The 16,646-nt window shown below is 43.0% G+C and overlaps 1 protein-coding gene across 3 annotated transcripts in view; it reads left to right on the top strand.

Annotated features, from left to right (window-relative positions):
- Positions 1-1,183: 1,183 nt before the first annotated feature.
- The window catches only part of rttn (rotatin), a 74,149-nt gene continuing 58,686 nt past the window's right edge, over positions 1,184-16,646 (top strand). For 2 of the 3 annotated variants that reach the window (XM_058376606.1, XM_058376607.1), the window contains exons 1-11: positions 1,184-1,354; positions 2,676-2,863; positions 4,377-4,560; positions 4,740-4,820; positions 10,800-10,890; positions 10,992-11,106; positions 12,974-13,121; positions 13,380-13,545; positions 13,923-14,074; positions 14,238-14,356; positions 14,725-14,892. In XM_058376606.1, the coding sequence (XP_058232589.1) occupies positions 1,324-1,354; positions 2,676-2,863; positions 4,377-4,560; positions 4,740-4,820; positions 10,800-10,890; positions 10,992-11,106; positions 12,974-13,121; positions 13,380-13,545; positions 13,923-14,074; positions 14,238-14,356; positions 14,725-14,892 (1,443 nt within the window). In that variant the 5' untranslated portion in view covers positions 1,184-1,323. The remainder of the gene's footprint in view (positions 1,355-2,675; positions 2,864-4,376; positions 4,561-4,739; positions 4,821-10,799; positions 10,891-10,991; positions 11,107-12,973; positions 13,122-13,379; positions 13,546-13,922; positions 14,075-14,237; positions 14,357-14,724; positions 14,893-16,646) is intronic. The other variant, XM_058376608.1, reaches the window with a different exon arrangement.

Genomic DNA, 16,646 nt, shown 5'->3' with positions numbered 1-16,646 from the left:
GGAACTCTAAATGTTGTATGAATTAACACTTAGGGGTAAACTAAACCAAACAAGCTCATCAATCTTTTTATTATTATTTCTTTGAAATTAAAATTAAAGGCCGGAGATTTAAGATGTCGTACAAGTGTCCAGCTTCATCAATTGTTTATTAAATGCTGTTTAGTCAGGTTTTTTTTTTTAAAATTGTGATAGAAAAATATTGGCGAGAATCAAGGGGAAGGTGTACAAGACAGTGGTGAGACCGGCCATGATGTATGGTTGAGAGGAAGTGTCACTGAGGAAGAGACAGGAGTCAGAGCTGGAGGTAGCAGAGCTGAAGAGGTAGAGGTTCTCTTTGGGAGTGACAAGGTTGGACAGGATTAGGAACGAGTACATCAGAGGGACAGCTCATGTTGGACGTTTAGGGGGACAGATTAAGATGGTTTGGACATGTTCAGAGGAGGGAGAGTGAGTATATTGGTAGGAGAATGTTGGACATGGAGCTGCCAGGCAGGAGGAAAAGAGGAAGGCCAAAGAGGAGGTATATGGATGCAAGTTGGTGCAAGTGTTGAGGATGCAGAAGATAGGGATAGGTGGAGAGAGATGATTCGCTGTGGCGACCCCTGAAGGGAAAAGAAGAAAGAGGAAGAAGAAGAGGAAGAAGAAGAAGAAGAAGTCAGGTTTTTTAAATGCAAAAATAATGGAATGGAAAGGGTTGGGGTGGATGAGGGAGGATATATTACAGACGTAATATATAGTTATTTTAGTGTAAGTAATACAGAAATAAATTAAAATCATTTTTTAAGGGCTATAGTTTTATTTGCATTCATCTGAATCATGTTAGGGGTGTCAATACTTTTGCAACAGAAGTTTTCCGAGCTGAAAAAAAAAAAAACTATCATTATTATTATTGTTGTCATTGTTGTTGTTGTTGTTATTTACTACCACTAGTACTACTGCTTAACTAATGAATTCATTTATTTATTTTAGAAGAAGTCCTTAGGAAAAGGATGGTGTGAAAGGGTTAAAGATCTAAACTTTATCTAAACATTATCGCCCTCTCTGCCCACTCGTGGTGTACCAGCCCTCAATCCATCCCAGAGCGGTCACTGCCCAAATCCAGAACTATCGCCTAGTGCACTAATTAGGGTGTAGGGACCATTACTATGTCGTGTAATGTAACCAGGCTCTACAGTTTGTCACCCAACCGGAAGTAATTGAAACTGGCGCCGTGGTTAAAAACAAAGCCGCGTCCGAGTGAGAGGACGTTAAACCGGACCGGTCAGCAGCTTCGATGAGTTTGTAAATGTTTAGATAGTTAACGTTAACGTTAAAAATCGCGCCATGGAAGTGTCCTCTCTGATTAAAAAGCTCGGTGAGTCGATGTCTGCGTACTAGCTAACGTCAACAACTAAGCTAGCCGACTTTAGCCGTGCATGTTTGACAGTTTCCTTTTGATGAAAATGATCCGGATTACCAAAAAAAAAAAAAAATAAATAAAACGATTTAATAAATAAAGCGTGTACACCTGCAAAGTCTGTTGTTTTGCTAACAACAAAGCACGTGTGCTGCACTTTAAACTGGTTGATATGAAAACTTTAATGAAGAGTCAGTGTCCATAGCAAGCTGTTAGCTTCCTTTACGCTTTAATTATCTATTTTTATAATGATATCTAACTTAATAATTACACATAAAAATCCAGATATAATATGCACTCATTGTATATTGCCATGATCTCACTCGTTATGCTCGGAGCTTTGAGGTCGTTTGGTGTTGCCATGGTGATTTCTTACCGTTAGCTATCAGCTCTATGTTGTTCAGCGGAAAACTAATAATAATAATAGTAATTAATTTTTATTTATATAGAGATATCAGATATGTCATTTTAATACGTTAAAATTGATTTAGAATAATGTATTGCTTATTGTGCTTTTTAAAGTCTAAAGAAAAAAAAATCCCAGGGGCGTCCTTTTGGAGCCATATCATGAATATGGTAATTAGCCACGCCCACATTTCCATGTGCCTAGTCTATTACTTGTGCATTTCAAATTAGCCTTCAAGAAAAGGTTCATATTTAATGTTTTATATTGAAGTGTTTGTGAGGTGTTTAATGATTCTGGTTCATTGAATTTGTTCAAGCTTCTCTATTCAGCCTGATAGTATAATTTCACTACATTTTATTCACTGCTGTTTAACCATTGTGTAACTCTGTGTAAAAGAATGATGCGGCAGTGCTTTAGTCCTTTAGTCTCCTCGTATGTACACTTTGCTCAAGCAGTCAGCCTCCAAAATGGAAAGCGCCGTCAGTGCCATCATGCTCATCATCTCGTAGATCTGATAGAGCGAGGGAATCGAATCCCTGCTGTAAATCAGCGCTGCTCTGATGTTGAAGCTGCGTTGCATTCCGCAACACAGAGTGCAGTGTTTTTTTGGCTTCCTCCACTATTTCTTTGTTGGAGTGTGATGCCGGAAAATAGTGAGAGAAAAGAACAGCACCAGAGTCGCTAAGCACATCACACACATTTCAATATGAACACATTCAGTGTGATTCAGAGTGAAGGTTTCTTTTAAGGACAGTCCATGGATGAGTGTGAAATGCCTGTGTAACAAGATGGACGTCATGTTAGGTGATCTTCCTCCAGGGCATGCTCAGTGGATTTTTGTTGCTGTTGTTATTATTGTTTTTCTTTCCCCAGCTCACTCGTTAGTGGAGATCCGAGTTCGCTCCCTGAGGAACATTGTCTCTAAGCTTCAGCTCAGTCTCGTCTCCCCCGCTGATCTTGTTCAGGAGCGACAGCTCTTCATCAACCTGCTGCACTGGTTTAACTTCCCTGAAGTCCCGCTGCAGGAGGAAGTGCTACAGCTCATTAACACACTCGCTACGGTACTGTAGCACAAATTACCACACAAACTACACTACAAACTGCTCCTAAAATCTGCCAGTGTGTATTTGGTAGCGTACAGCAGCTCCAGCAGAATCAGTGAAAGTGGGCAGAGCTATTCTTCAGTCTAAGCTTAGATTTTGACTTCGCCTTACAAGTCACACAGATGTCCCTGCCACATTGCTTTGAATGCTTCACATTTCTCTGAATGAACCTCATTGTTGCCGTTCCTTGCTTTCCTTTCTTACTTCATAGCTCCACCCTCAGAAGAAAGAAATGAAATGATGCAATGAAAGGAAATAAGGACGGAAGGAATCGAGGTCGAAAGTATTCCAATAAAAATGCTTATTCTAACTGATGCGTCACTTTATCAGTGATTTTTTTGCTTTTGTGACACTGCATAAGTGTAAGAGTTCAGCAATTAAAACGGATACGTCTACACTCTCCCTGATAGTGTCAGGTGACTCTGACTTAGTGGAACAAAAGCATTTAAACATTATTTCCAATAAGAAAATGTTGGTTTAAGGCTGTTTAGGTGCATGTTTGAGCAGTCCTGCTTGTGTTGTTCTCCCTGAGTGTTGTGGAAGTTATTTCCATTCATCCCAGTGGCTCACATATACTGAGACTTGAAAGATGGTGTTTAATGTTACTGAAACGGTTTTCACCCTAATTGACAACAGCAGCTCTATTTTATTATCCTATATTTTGTTCGATAACCAAAAGCACAATATTTGCAGTAATCAACTTTCAGCAGGCTTCTTTTATTTTTGTGCAAGATCATCGCTTATTACATATCCATAAATTGAGATATAAAGCACCTTATTAGTGCTACTTTCTCTTCAGAGCCTGGCTCCGCCCCCTTCTCCTCTTGCTGTACCAGTAAGACACGCATTCGAACTGAATGAATGACATGACATTTCATTCACGACCCTCAAGTACCTAGCTCCTTCAGTTCCTAATGAACCACATGCCCCAGTTTGTACTGAATCACTATCGCTGTCATTCAGAAAGCTTGTTCAGTAAAACGTTCTTTGAATAAGTCGAACCAGTGACATGCAACTTCACAGTCCACACTAATGTATTCTTAAAAAAACCAGGAAAACCCTGCCAAAGCCGGCACATATTTTACACATACACCAATAACGAATGAGAATGATAATGGTTCTCACTTAAACACTGATTCATTTACTGATGAAACACTACAACCTGACTTTTGTGCAAGGTTGGGAGGCTGTCAATCAAGCAGGCTTATTAGAATATTAGGCCACGCCCAGAAAGAAACTGTACGGACTTTCAGGTCAGATTGTTACTGTAAAATATTTAATATCATGCACACATTGGAAAATATTTTCCATCATCTTCCCTGTGACTTTCTGCAGTTCAAAAATAAATCACATGCTTCTTGTGTACATGAATTCTAAGTCCGGTCAGTTTTGTGTAATAATAATTAAATCTTGACCGATAAACACAGATGCTCAGTTTTTTAATTCATGTCTTTTCTCTTGCACGTTAAAGCATCCAACCGGTGCTTTCATGTTAAGAGATGTAGGAGGAGTGGACTTTCTAACACAGCTCTCATCCAACGTTGACCCCCAGCTTCGAAATATCACCGAGACGATCCTCGACCAGCTCTTCCATCTTCATATTTACCCACTGGGCACTTCCCCAGACCAGCAACCGAGCTCCTCTTTTCAACCAGGTAAGCTTTTTTAATGCACGAGGCGGCGTGTGACATTCCGTTGATTTGCAGCACGGCATAAAAGAACGTCCTCCAAGAGCACCACCCTAACAAAGAGTACCAGCGGCATCTCTCATTCACCACGCCAGTATAAAATTGATTTATGGCTCCTCACTGAAGCTGTTTTTTAATATTCTCAGCGGAGGAGATGTCAGTTAGAGGATATTTCCAGCAAAATGCGCCGAGCCAAACAGATGCTGCATCACCACCCAGCGTATCAGGTACGCACCCTTCGAAACGCCTCATACTGACTCGTATTGATGATATTTGATAAATTATCGAACTAAATTGTGTCATGAATGTTCTACAACATGAAGTGCAACTCTTAATGTATACAAATCATGCCTTAAAAAAGAATTTATTTTAAATGTATTAAATTGCTGTGGTATTAAAGGAACAAAATACTAATTTCCTGCTATAGGCAAATTATTAATTTCATTATTCCAAGTTCTTTATTCTTTATATCAGTATTCATTCTCTATTTTATTAGATCCTCCTACCATAAAGGCCTCGCTTGTACCTTGTAGCTCTATAGTTATATAGTGATTTCTTTCATTGGTTTTCTGGTAATTACTGTTAGTTGTTTCGGACCCATCGGTGTGTCTCTTAGAGATCTGGTGGTTTTAATGACTGTGGTGTGCCAGTAGCATTGATGACCTTTTGTTATTCTTGTGAGTGCAGCTTGAATCGTCCAGACAAAACTCATTTAAATCAGAATAAGTGGCCTTTCTTGTGCGACAAAGTAAAAACCCCGGAGGAGCTTTAGGACGTGAGGGGTGGCTTCACGAGCATGTCAGTGACAGGTGGCGAATTTCACTCGCGGTCTTCAGTGCAGTTTGCTCAAAGCATGCGGCGGCATTCAGGGTTCAGCGCAAGACAGGTAGGCCTCGGGCACACTTCCTTGGGCGAGTCTGCAGGGAATTCAGGAGAGAACAGAGTTGGCACAAGGCATAAAAGCAAACAGAGTGTCTCTGTCCTGATGGTGTGCAGGGTTTTTATTCTTCCTTTCCTTGATTTCCAGTCGGAGAGATTTATCGATATTACTGTCAGTCAGCCTTTGCAGGCTCGAGTCCGCAATCCTCCTCGTAAATGTGCAGGTCTGTGGTGTGGAACTGATCTGGGATTAGTGGCCTGGCATCACACTATAGTGCACTAAATTTCCATTCACTTAATATGAATAAATGAAATGATGTAACGGAAATGTTGCTGAATTTTGCTTCCTGGACCCAAACGTAGAACAAACAGAATATCCAGACCACTGATTTGACAACTGGCCAGTTTCTAATCATTCTTCACTCCCGGCTATTTCCACAATCCGCATCCAAATACAACAGCACCAGCATTTGTACCATGGTAAGGTTTCCCATCAAAACATTTCTAAAATTCAGCAAATAATGGACTTTTTTCGCAAATATCACGCCATTAATCAGCCGTTTAAAAGCACTGAAACTGAAAGGAAAAGATCGATTTACAAAAGGAGAGTCAGTGCAAACAAATCCAAATCATAAGACAAGGTCAAGGGCAAAGACAGGCGTAGGTCAGGAGATCAATAGATAGAGTACAGAGGGATGAGAAGTCAGAACACTGGGTAAAGTAGATGTGCAGGGAAAAGTGACATTTTACTTCACAGCCAGATTGGGAATTACACTGATAAGCCATAACATTATGACCACCTGCCTAATATTGTGTTTCCTGCCAAAACAGCCCTGACCCATTGAGGCATGGACTCCACTAGGTGTGCTGTGGTATCTAGCACCAAGATGTTAGCAGCAGATCCTTTGAGTCCCTGCACCCTGACTGGTCTGCGACTATGCAGCCCCATACGCAACAAACTGCGATGCACTGTGTATTCTGACACCATTCTATCAGAGCCAGCACCCGCATCTTTATGACCACCTGCCTAAAATTGTGTTGGTCCCCCTTTTGCTGCCAAAACAGCCCTGACCCATTGAGGCATGGACTCCACTAGGTGTGCTGTGGTATCTAGCACCAAGATGTTTTAAGCAGCAGATCCTTTAAGTCCTGTAAGTTGCGAGGTGGGGCCTCCATGGATCAGACTTGTTTGTCCAGCACATCCCACAGATGCTTGATTGGATTGAGATCTGGGGAATTTGGAGGCCAAGTCAATACTTCATACTCGTTGTTGTGCTCATCAAACCATTCCTGAACTATTTTTGCTTTGTGGCGCAGCGCATTATCCTGCTGAAAGAGGCCACAGCCATCAGGGAATACCGTTTCCATGAAAGGTTAAGCAGTGCTTAGGTAGGTGGTATGTGTCAAAGTAACATCCACATGGATGACAGAACCCAAGGTTTCCCAGCAGGACATTGCCCAAAGCATGACACTGTCTCCACCGGCTTGCCTTCTTCCCATAGTGCATCCTGGTGCCATTTGTTCCCTTAGGTAAGCAATCCAGGTGATGTAAAAGAAAACGTTATTCATCACCACCTTCTTTGTGCCCATTGTTGGTGCTTTCAGCAGTGCACAGGGGTCAGCATGGGCACCCTGACTGGTCTGCGGCTATGCAGCCTCATACGCAACAAACTGCGGTGCACTGTGTAGTCTGACACCTTTTTATCAAACCTTCTCCAGCAATTTGAGCAACATTAGCTCTTCTGACATTCACATCCTTTTTATATAACGAAAAAAATGCCCTTAACTGAAAAATATTTTTTTGAGGAAGGTTTTCCAGTCGTGTTGTTGTTAGAGGGCTTGTCTTTGAGGACTTTACAGAGTGAATAGTTTATATAAATCCATACCTTCAAAAGAACTACTGTATATCAGGTTAAATGTAGAATCATGTATGACAGTGTGTCAGATATGCAATAAGCCCTGCCCTAAATTCATTATTCTAGTCACACATTTAAGGTGAACCCAAGCTAACCCCCCCAACACACACACACACATTACAGCTCCATCTAAATGCACTCGCCCTGTCTATGCAGGTTTTCTCTCAGGTTCTCCGGTTTCCTCCTATTCTATTCCTCCCTCATGCCCCGCATTCCCAGGTGAGTCCTGATCCACCACGATCCCGACCAGGAAAAAGTGTTTACTGCATACGAATGAACAAATGACCTCGAAACAGATCGTTACTTTTGATCGGTACGCTCTGCGATGATGCTTTTGTTTTATTCGCTCTTTAAAGGTGCAGTATTTTTTGCAGATCCTTGCACTCCTGTACTCTTCTGAATTGGTCCGTAATATTAATCCCGAAGTGTTTTGAAGCAAACCCTCCCGTTCACATCCGCACCCAGATATCCTCGATTTTAACCTTCCACGTTCTCTCCAGTTCGTCTTTCAGCTGCTGGTATTTCTCCAGCTTTCTCCCTTTGGATGTCACAGTTACTTGGGATTGCCAGATCTATCACCACTGCTGTTTTCTGCACCTTATCTATTATTTACTCCTGTGCACAGTTTCAGAAGTGTTTGTACCGTGGCATTTGCCGTGGTACATCTTCAGTTTCAGGCTGAGACAGGAGGCTTCTTTTGATGATGTTTACATGCTGGGTGACTTTCACTGTAAATGTGGATGAACCCCTAGGTTTTTTTTTTTTCTTTTCTTTTTTAAATCCGTACTTCTCTCACATTATTTAGCATCATTCTTTTAGGCTTGCTGTTGTAGTGGCAGTATCGCATTAGCTCCATGTCTGATTGTGTTCCGCTATGAGCCCTAGGACTTTGTGTATAATGTATTCAGAATGCACTAATCAGTAATCACAGACGTTCACAATATGGCAACTAGCTATCATTATCTATGCCCAACATTTATTATAATTGTTTAAGTAATTGAGGAAGATCATAATTAATATGTGATTAAACAGTAGATTCAAGATATTATTTGTCACCAATACGGTTATAGGTATAACATTATGAGCAGTGAGAGATGAAGTGAATTGCACTGATGATCTCCTCATCATGGCACCTGTTAGTGGGTGGGATATATTAGGCAGCAAGTGAACATTTTGTCCTCAAAGTTGACGTGTTAGAAGCAGGAAAAATCGGCAAGTGTAAGGATTTGAGCGAGTTTGACGAAGGGCCAAATTGTGATGGCTAGACGACTGAATCAGAGCATCTCCAAAACTGCAGCTCTTGTGGGGTGTTCCCGGTCTGCAGTGGTCAGTATCTATCAAAAGTGGTCCAAGGAAGGAACAGTGGTGAACCGGCGACAGGGTCATGGGCGGTCAAGGCTCATTGATGTACGTGGGGAGTGAAGGCTGGCCCGTGTGATCCGATCCAACAGACGAGCCACTGTTGCTCAAATTGCTGAAGAAGTCAATGATAGTTCTGATAGAAAGGTGTCAAAATACACAGTGCAGGACGGGTCAGGGCTGTTTTGGCAGCAAAAGGGGGACCAACACAATATTGGTCATAATGTTATGCCTGATCTGTGTATACAGTTTGCAGTGAAATGAAAACCTGGTCTGCTTCTCATTAGACTACATATAAAATAGACTACATTTGAGAAAGTTTAAAATGGAGCGTAAAGAAAGAAGTAATCAGAATATGTTGCATGTAATAACAGTGCAGACTGTGCCAACGTTACACATTAGTGGAAAGTGTTGAGCTGAACATGCAGCTTGTGGTAACAGAAAAACTGCAGTGTGCAGAATGTCAATGAAGTAAACAAGACTTGATGGAATTCTAATGGATCTTGAAGATTGACATGTCCATGTTGAGGACCCTGATAGCCTGAGGGAAGAAGCATCTCATGAGACTTTCTAGTATAGCGTATTGAAGAAGCACATCTTCTTTAGCGTTTTTGGAAGGAGTCTCCAGTGTTGGCAAAGGTTTCGACGGATTGAAGGTTTCAACATTTTTTGGGCTTTATAAAGGGGAAATGAGATGATGGGGTTTTATATACACTATATTGCCAAAAGTATTCGCTCACCCATCCAAATAATCAGAATCAGGTGTTCAAAATCAAGCACCTAGGCATGCAGACTGTTTTTACAAACATTTATGAAAGAATGGGTCGCTCTCAGGAGCTCAGTGAATTCCAGCGTGGAACTGTGATAGGATGCCACCTGTGCAACAAATCCAGTCGTGAAATTTCCTCGCTCCTAAATATTCCACAGTCAACTGTCAGCTGTATTATAAGAACGTGGAAGTGTTTGGGAACGACAGCAACTCAGCCACGAAGTGGTAGGCCACGTAAACTGACGGAGCGGGGTCAGCGGATGCTGAGGCGCATAGTGCGAAGAGGTCGCCAACTTTCTGCAGAGTCAATCGCTACAGACCTCCAAACTTCATGTGGGCTTCAGATTAGCTCAAGAACAGTGCGCAGAGAGCTTCATGGAATGGGTTTCCATGGCCGAGCAGCTGCATCCAAGCCATACATCACCAAGTGCAATGCAAAGCGTCGGATGCAGTGGTGTAAAGCACGCCGCCACTGGACTCTAGAGCAGTGGAGACGCGTTCTCTGGAGTGACGAATCACGCTTCTCCATCTGGCAATCTGATGGACGAGTCTGGGTTTGGCGGTTGCCAGGAGAACGGTACTTGTCTGACTGCATTGTGCCAAGTGTAAAGTTTGGTGGAGGGGGGATTATGGTGTGGGGTTGTTTTTCAGGAGCTGGGCTTGGCCCCTTAGTTCCAGTGAAAGGAACTCTGAATGCTTCAGCATACCAAGACATTTTGGACAATTCCATGCTCCCAACTTTGTGGGAACAGTTTGGAGCTGGCCCCTTCCTCTTCCAACATGACTGTGCACCAGTGCACAAAGCAAGGTCCATAAAGACATGGATGACAGAGTCTGGTGTGGAGGAACTTGACTGGCCTGCACAGAGTCCTGACCTCAACCCGATAGAACACCTTTGGGATGAATTAGAGCGGAGACTGAGAGCCAGACCTTCTCGTCCAACATCAGTGTGTGACCTCACAAATGCGCTTCTGGAAGAATGGTCAAAAATTCCCATAAACACACTCCTAAACCTTGTGGACAGCCTTCCCAGAAGAGTTGAAGCTGTTATAGCTGCAGAGGGTGGACCAACGTCATATTGAACCCTATGGATTAGGAATGGGATGTCACTTAAGTTCATATGCGAGTCAAGGCAGGTGAGCGAATACTTTTGGCAATATAGTGTATGTTATACTGTAGGTTGTAACAGAAACTGATTCATGTCAAGCCACTGATGATTATTTTCCTGTAATGACATGCCCTTATTTTAGATTAAATCTCTTTGTCCACCCTGTGCTTTGCAGTGAACACCTCTGTAAGATGCTTGACGTTTTCAGTTTTTCCTTGGTTGTCTTTGACTGCAACTGACAGGCACATTTTATCATCGAATGAAAGGTGTGTGCTCATCATTACTGTCCACTGAATCCACTCAGGCTTATTATAACGTTCTAGGATCGTGTTTGAACCGCCTGACCTCTTCTTTGTTTAATGCACAGTTCTTTGAGAAGCGATAATCCGGACTTGGTGCGGACCACTTGCGAGCTTCTGCGAGACGTCATCATGCAGGACTTTCCAGTAGAAATATTCCTGCAGCGGCCAAGTATAGTGCAGGTAGGTTGTTATCATGCATTGGATTTTAAATAAAATTCAAAAATATAATGGGACTTAGGGGTACAGCAGCCACACCACAAAATGACAACTGAGGCCATGCCTTCTCTCCTGAGACTGATAGCTAAAAAACACGCTTCCTAACACACACAAATAGTTCATTACTACTTTCTGATTCATAGACCATGCCTTTATAACTGGACTGACATGCACAGGGACCATGACTTTGATTGACAGAAGCATGCAGAACCTTCCTCACTCTACTGTCTGGTAAAGAAGTCACTAATTCTGACATGCATATAGGCCACACCTCCTATTCTAGGACACAGTGACCGACTGGCACAGAAGCCACACCTCCACAGTAAATGTCAGGCTTAGAAGCCACACCTCCACTGTGACTGACAGGCTCAGAAGCCGCACCTCCACAGTGACTGACAGGCTCGGAAGTCACACCTCCACAATAACCGACAGGCACAGAAGCCACACCTCCACTCTGACTGACAGGCTCAGAAGCCACAGCTCTACAGTGAATGACAGGCGCAGAAACCACATCTCCACTCTGATTGACATGCACAGTCACCACACTTCCACATTGACTGACAGGCTCAAAAGCCACACCTCTACTCTGACTGACAGGCATAGTAGCCACACCCTCTGACTGGCAGACTCAGAAGCCACACCTCCACAGTGAATGACAGGCATAGAAGCCACACCTCCACAGTGAATGACAGGCATAAAAGCCACACCTCCAGTCTGACTTACAGGCACAGTTGCCACACCTCCTCTTTAACAGAGAAGGCACAGTGCCACACCTCCACTCTCAGAGACAGGCACAGTAACTACACCTCCACTCTCAGAGACAGGCACAGTAGCCACATCTCCACAGTAAATAACAGGCACAGAAGCCACACCTCCACAGTAAATGACAGGCACAGAAGCCACACCTCCACTCTGATTGACATGCACAGTAGCCAAACTTCCACAGTGACTGACAGGCTCAGAAGCCACACCTCCACAGTGACCGACAGGCTCAGAAGCCACACCTCCACAGTGATCAACAGACACACTAGCCACACCTCCACAGTGACTGACAGGCTCAGAAGCCACACCTCCACAATAACTGACAAGCACAGAAGCCACACTTCCACAGTGACTGACCGGCACAGAAGCCACACCTCCACAGTAAATGACAGGCACAGAAGCCACACCTCCACTCTGACTGACAGGCTCAGAAGCTACACCTCCACAGTGACTGACAGGCTCAGAAGCTACACCTCCACAGTGACTGACAAGCACAGTAGCCACACCTCCACAATAACTGACAGGCACAGTTGCCACACCTCCACTCTCACAGACAGTCACACAGACTTACTCTCACAGACAGGCACAGTAACCACACCTCCACTCTCACAGACAGGCACAGTAACCACACCTCCACTCTCACAGACAGGCACAGTAACCACACCTCCACTCTCACAGACAGGCACAGTAACCACACCTCCACTCTCACAGACAGGCACAGTAGCCACACCTCCACTCTCACAGACAGGCACAGTAGCCACACCTCCACTCTCACAGACAGGCACAGTAACCACACCTCCACTCTCACAGACAGGCACAGTAACCACACCTCCACTCTCACAGACAGGCACAGTAACCACACCTCCACTCTCACAGACAGGCACAGTAACCACACCTCCACACAGTTTGAGAGGCTGGCTGAATGCTATAGGAAACTATAGCACAGGTATGAGTGCTACGAACTGCAGGAATATTCATCTACTTGGTTTATTTACTACAAGACATATATATATATATGTGTATATGTTATTTTTTATGTATTTATTTTTTTCCATTTTCTTCTCCCTAGAATCTGGTGAAGCTTCTCAGTATGAGCCCAGAGAACAATTCCAGCTCACTGGCTCTCCACGCTCTGGCCTGCCTTCAGCAGCTCTGTGGAAACCTGAAAAGTCGGCTGCGCTTCCACAGAGATCCCAGCTTCTGCTCAGCCAAGCACGGTACAGCACACCCGACATAACACACATCTCTCCACATCTCTGCAACACTTTTCTCAATTATTAGTGCATTTCTTATTGCCTGACTGCTATGAAATATATTGTCAGTGATACTTATGATAGGGAGCTGTTGTAGTTGCTAAGAATGTAGCGTAGGTTTACTTAAACTATTATGATGTGTCGATTTCTCAAACTGAAATCAATCCTTCACCAAAGGATCTTTAGAGAATGGAACAGAATTCATCTCTCTGTTTTTTATAGATCCACTTTCTCAGAACTCCTCGGCATCGTATCCTCAGGAGGTCAGAGGGACCCAGAGGTCAGGGGTTTCGAGCCCGGAAGATTTGTCCCCCCGCCCTTCCGTTCTAGGACGTCCTGGTACACGTGTCCGAGGGGACGGACAGGACGGAGACGCCGCCTCCACCAGGTTTCTTTTAAATGCGCGATCATTTCTCCGGGTTGAACCGGCAATAGAATTAGAGGTTGCAATAACGTCTTCTATTAAAAGGGGCGGAGCTCTTGGGAACAAAGATCTATACTGATTATTATAGGTCTCAAAATATTAATCCAGCTGTGTACAATTTAGATGGAAGGAAAATTTTACAGTCACCAGGAAATCAAGTATCAAAGAGTGTCAATAGCTTCTCTTAGCAAAAAAGTCTTTTGTATAAAGCAAAGTGAAATAATTTGTTACAGCTTCAGCTTTGTTTTGTTTACAAAAAATAATACCGAATCCGGCTGTGATTCTTTAACACGGTGCCTGTGGAAGCTGATTACAGATTCTCTTTGACTCCATGTGCACAGCAGCAGCAGCAGCAGCTCTCAGAGAGAATTTCCCCCCGGGCCAAATCTGGAGCCGGAGGGCGAGGATCCGCCGGAGCTCCGGGTGCAGCAGTGGAACATGGCCAGATTTTGCATGGAAACCCTACAGCACACACTTCCTCTCCTCAGGACAGGTGAGAGTCGTCTCTCACTTTGCTCTGAGAGCCTCCAGATGTTTCTTGTTCCTTTTTAAGCTCCTCAGGAGAAGTGAGAGTCCTCAAACTTCAGTCCAGATAGGTTTCTTCTCCTCTTTGACTACTCATCCTGCTCTCTTGTGTCTCCTTGTGGACGTCTCAGAGAAGATGAAGGTTTTCCAGAAGGCGTTGGAGCTGCTGTCGGACATCCTCGCGTTGCTAAGGGTCATCGTGTCACCGCATGAGCTGTGGGAAGAATGCAGCCTCACTGCGAACGAACTGGCAAGTGTTTCAAATTTTTACAAGAGCGAATTACAGATAATATCTAGATCTTTGATTTGTTTCAATTATTCTTTCGAAGAAGTAATATTTAAGCTCTATTTAGAAAGATTTTTTTTTATATCTTGCACCTCTTAGTTGACAGTACACTCAAAATAGTGCTGAATAGATTTTTCTGCAAGGCTCGAACCTTCTCCTTCATTTATTTTTAATGTGCTATTGCAAAACAGTTCTCGCAGCCACTAAAACTCACTTTGAAATGTGTTGCTGCCCCCTGCTGGTTTCCTTTCACCATCGACCTGAACCGAATAAAGACGCTTAGCAACCGAGTTCTTTTTTTTTTTCTCTCCCTCACTCATCCCCCCCTACAGAGAGAGAAGCTGCGGGTGTGTATGGAAAAACTGGGAGAAATCATGTGCCATCACGGTCACATGGCATCGCCAGAGCCTGACTCAACGCTGATTCACCACCGCATGTCCTACACAGGAACTTCTGTCTTCACCATTCGCCTTCTGCAAACCCTCCTACCTGTGGAGAAGGTGAGAAGGCGTATAATTAATAACTCCTCTTAATAATTAATGTATGCCAGAGTCCTGATGAATACAGCAGCGGGGGAATGTTTTTATTGCAAGTCCACACAAAGATTTTCAGCTAGGATTGACAGACACATAGGCCACACCTTTTCCCTTTTATTTATTTATTTTTTAAACACAGCAGTGATTTATTATTATTATTAATATTATTATTATTATTTTTCTCTGTTATCTCAATTTCTGTATAAATGTCTTAATGTAAAGTGGTGTCACATTTAATATCCTGAAGTTGCTTAATTCCAAACAGCATCGTGTCCTGAGATGGTTTATTTCTTTACATGTTGCCAGTGACTGCATTTTTAATGAATGACAAGTTTGTTTACTTTGATAGTTGTATATAAAGTTGTGGAACATCCACAAGACAAGATAGTTCCTCAAGTTAGTTATCTCCCACATTATAGACCCTTGTGAGGTTTTATTGTGGGCGGAGCCTAGGTGGAGACCTAAGACCCTTTTTTTTTTATAGTTTGTTTCTAAACAATGACTGGTCAAAATCCCAATTTATCTGACTATCTTAGGTCACTCACTGTCCAGGGCCTCGAATGTCATTTGAAAAAGTTTACTTTAACGGACGGAGCCAGACTGGCCGACCCGTACACGCTCACTCAATGGATGGACGATGTGACAGGATGACCTCTGGTTGAGTGACCCGACATCTGATAGAAAAACCGAGCGCTCCTGGCAACTCTAGAAAGGGAGATGACCCAGACAGAGCAAAGTTTCCATTGTTTAGTCTTCGGTTGTTAGCTAACTTAGACGCTAAAAAGTTAGCGGTACATGAGAAATCGAGCAAATTTCTGATGAGGTGTGCATGCATAAGAAATATTTAGACACGTAACCAAACCATAAACCATACCAACAAAAAACAATAGTCTCTTTAACCTTACCTGATATGAAGTGTGCGCTGCCAACGTGAACATCGTTTCTGTCCAGTCTGCTATTTGTATTGTTTGACCACGGCTGCGGTCGATTTTTTTTTTTTTTGTCAGGCAGCTGTGCGCTAAAACCTCAAATTGGAGTGCACTTCGATTCTGTCACCCAACAATACCACAAGATGAGATTTGTGTTCCTTGTGTAGCCGACTCTGTACTGGTTTGTATTGGCTGCCCTTTGTTTTAGCGCTGTGATGTAATCGTGACGTCCGCCCAAAAAGGGTCTCTAGATGCAGTAAATAAGTCACAAGCACAATCGTCCATTTTGAAGACATTCCCGTGTCGGAAAACTTACAGAGCACTGACATTGGAGACTCCTTCCATACATAAACAAACATGTCTATTATAATAAACTTGATGATACATTTATCTCTATTAAATAGCAATATATTAGAATAAATGCTTTACTATTAACGTATGATCTGAATTCAAGCCAGCACAAATGTCGGAGTTTGCTGTTCTAGAACATCAGTCAACACATTCAGACCAATCGGTTATAAGATTTTAATAATGCTGTGATGATGGACAGCTCACTTTATGTAATCTTATACACAACTTTCGTGTCAGGGAGGACAGAATCATACTGGGAAAAGAAAGCGTATTTCTAAGTGCAGGTTATTTTTAGCTCCTTTGTTAAGTACATGAATGATGATAAAACGTGTAAATTCTGCTGAGTGGATCATCACGACTTCATCATCTGTAGACTCTTTAAACACGGCTGTTCCGAGAGCGAAGGTGCTATCCGTACAGTTGGAGTGGCTTGTTATG

The sequence above is a fragment of the Hemibagrus wyckioides genome, linkage group LG23, assembly GCF_019097595.1.
Source record: "Hemibagrus wyckioides isolate EC202008001 linkage group LG23, SWU_Hwy_1.0, whole genome shotgun sequence".
Lineage (NCBI taxonomy): Eukaryota > Metazoa > Chordata > Actinopteri > Siluriformes > Bagridae > Hemibagrus > Hemibagrus wyckioides.
Note: the sequence above shows the minus strand (reverse complement) of the source record. Positions and strands in the feature narration are given on the sequence as shown.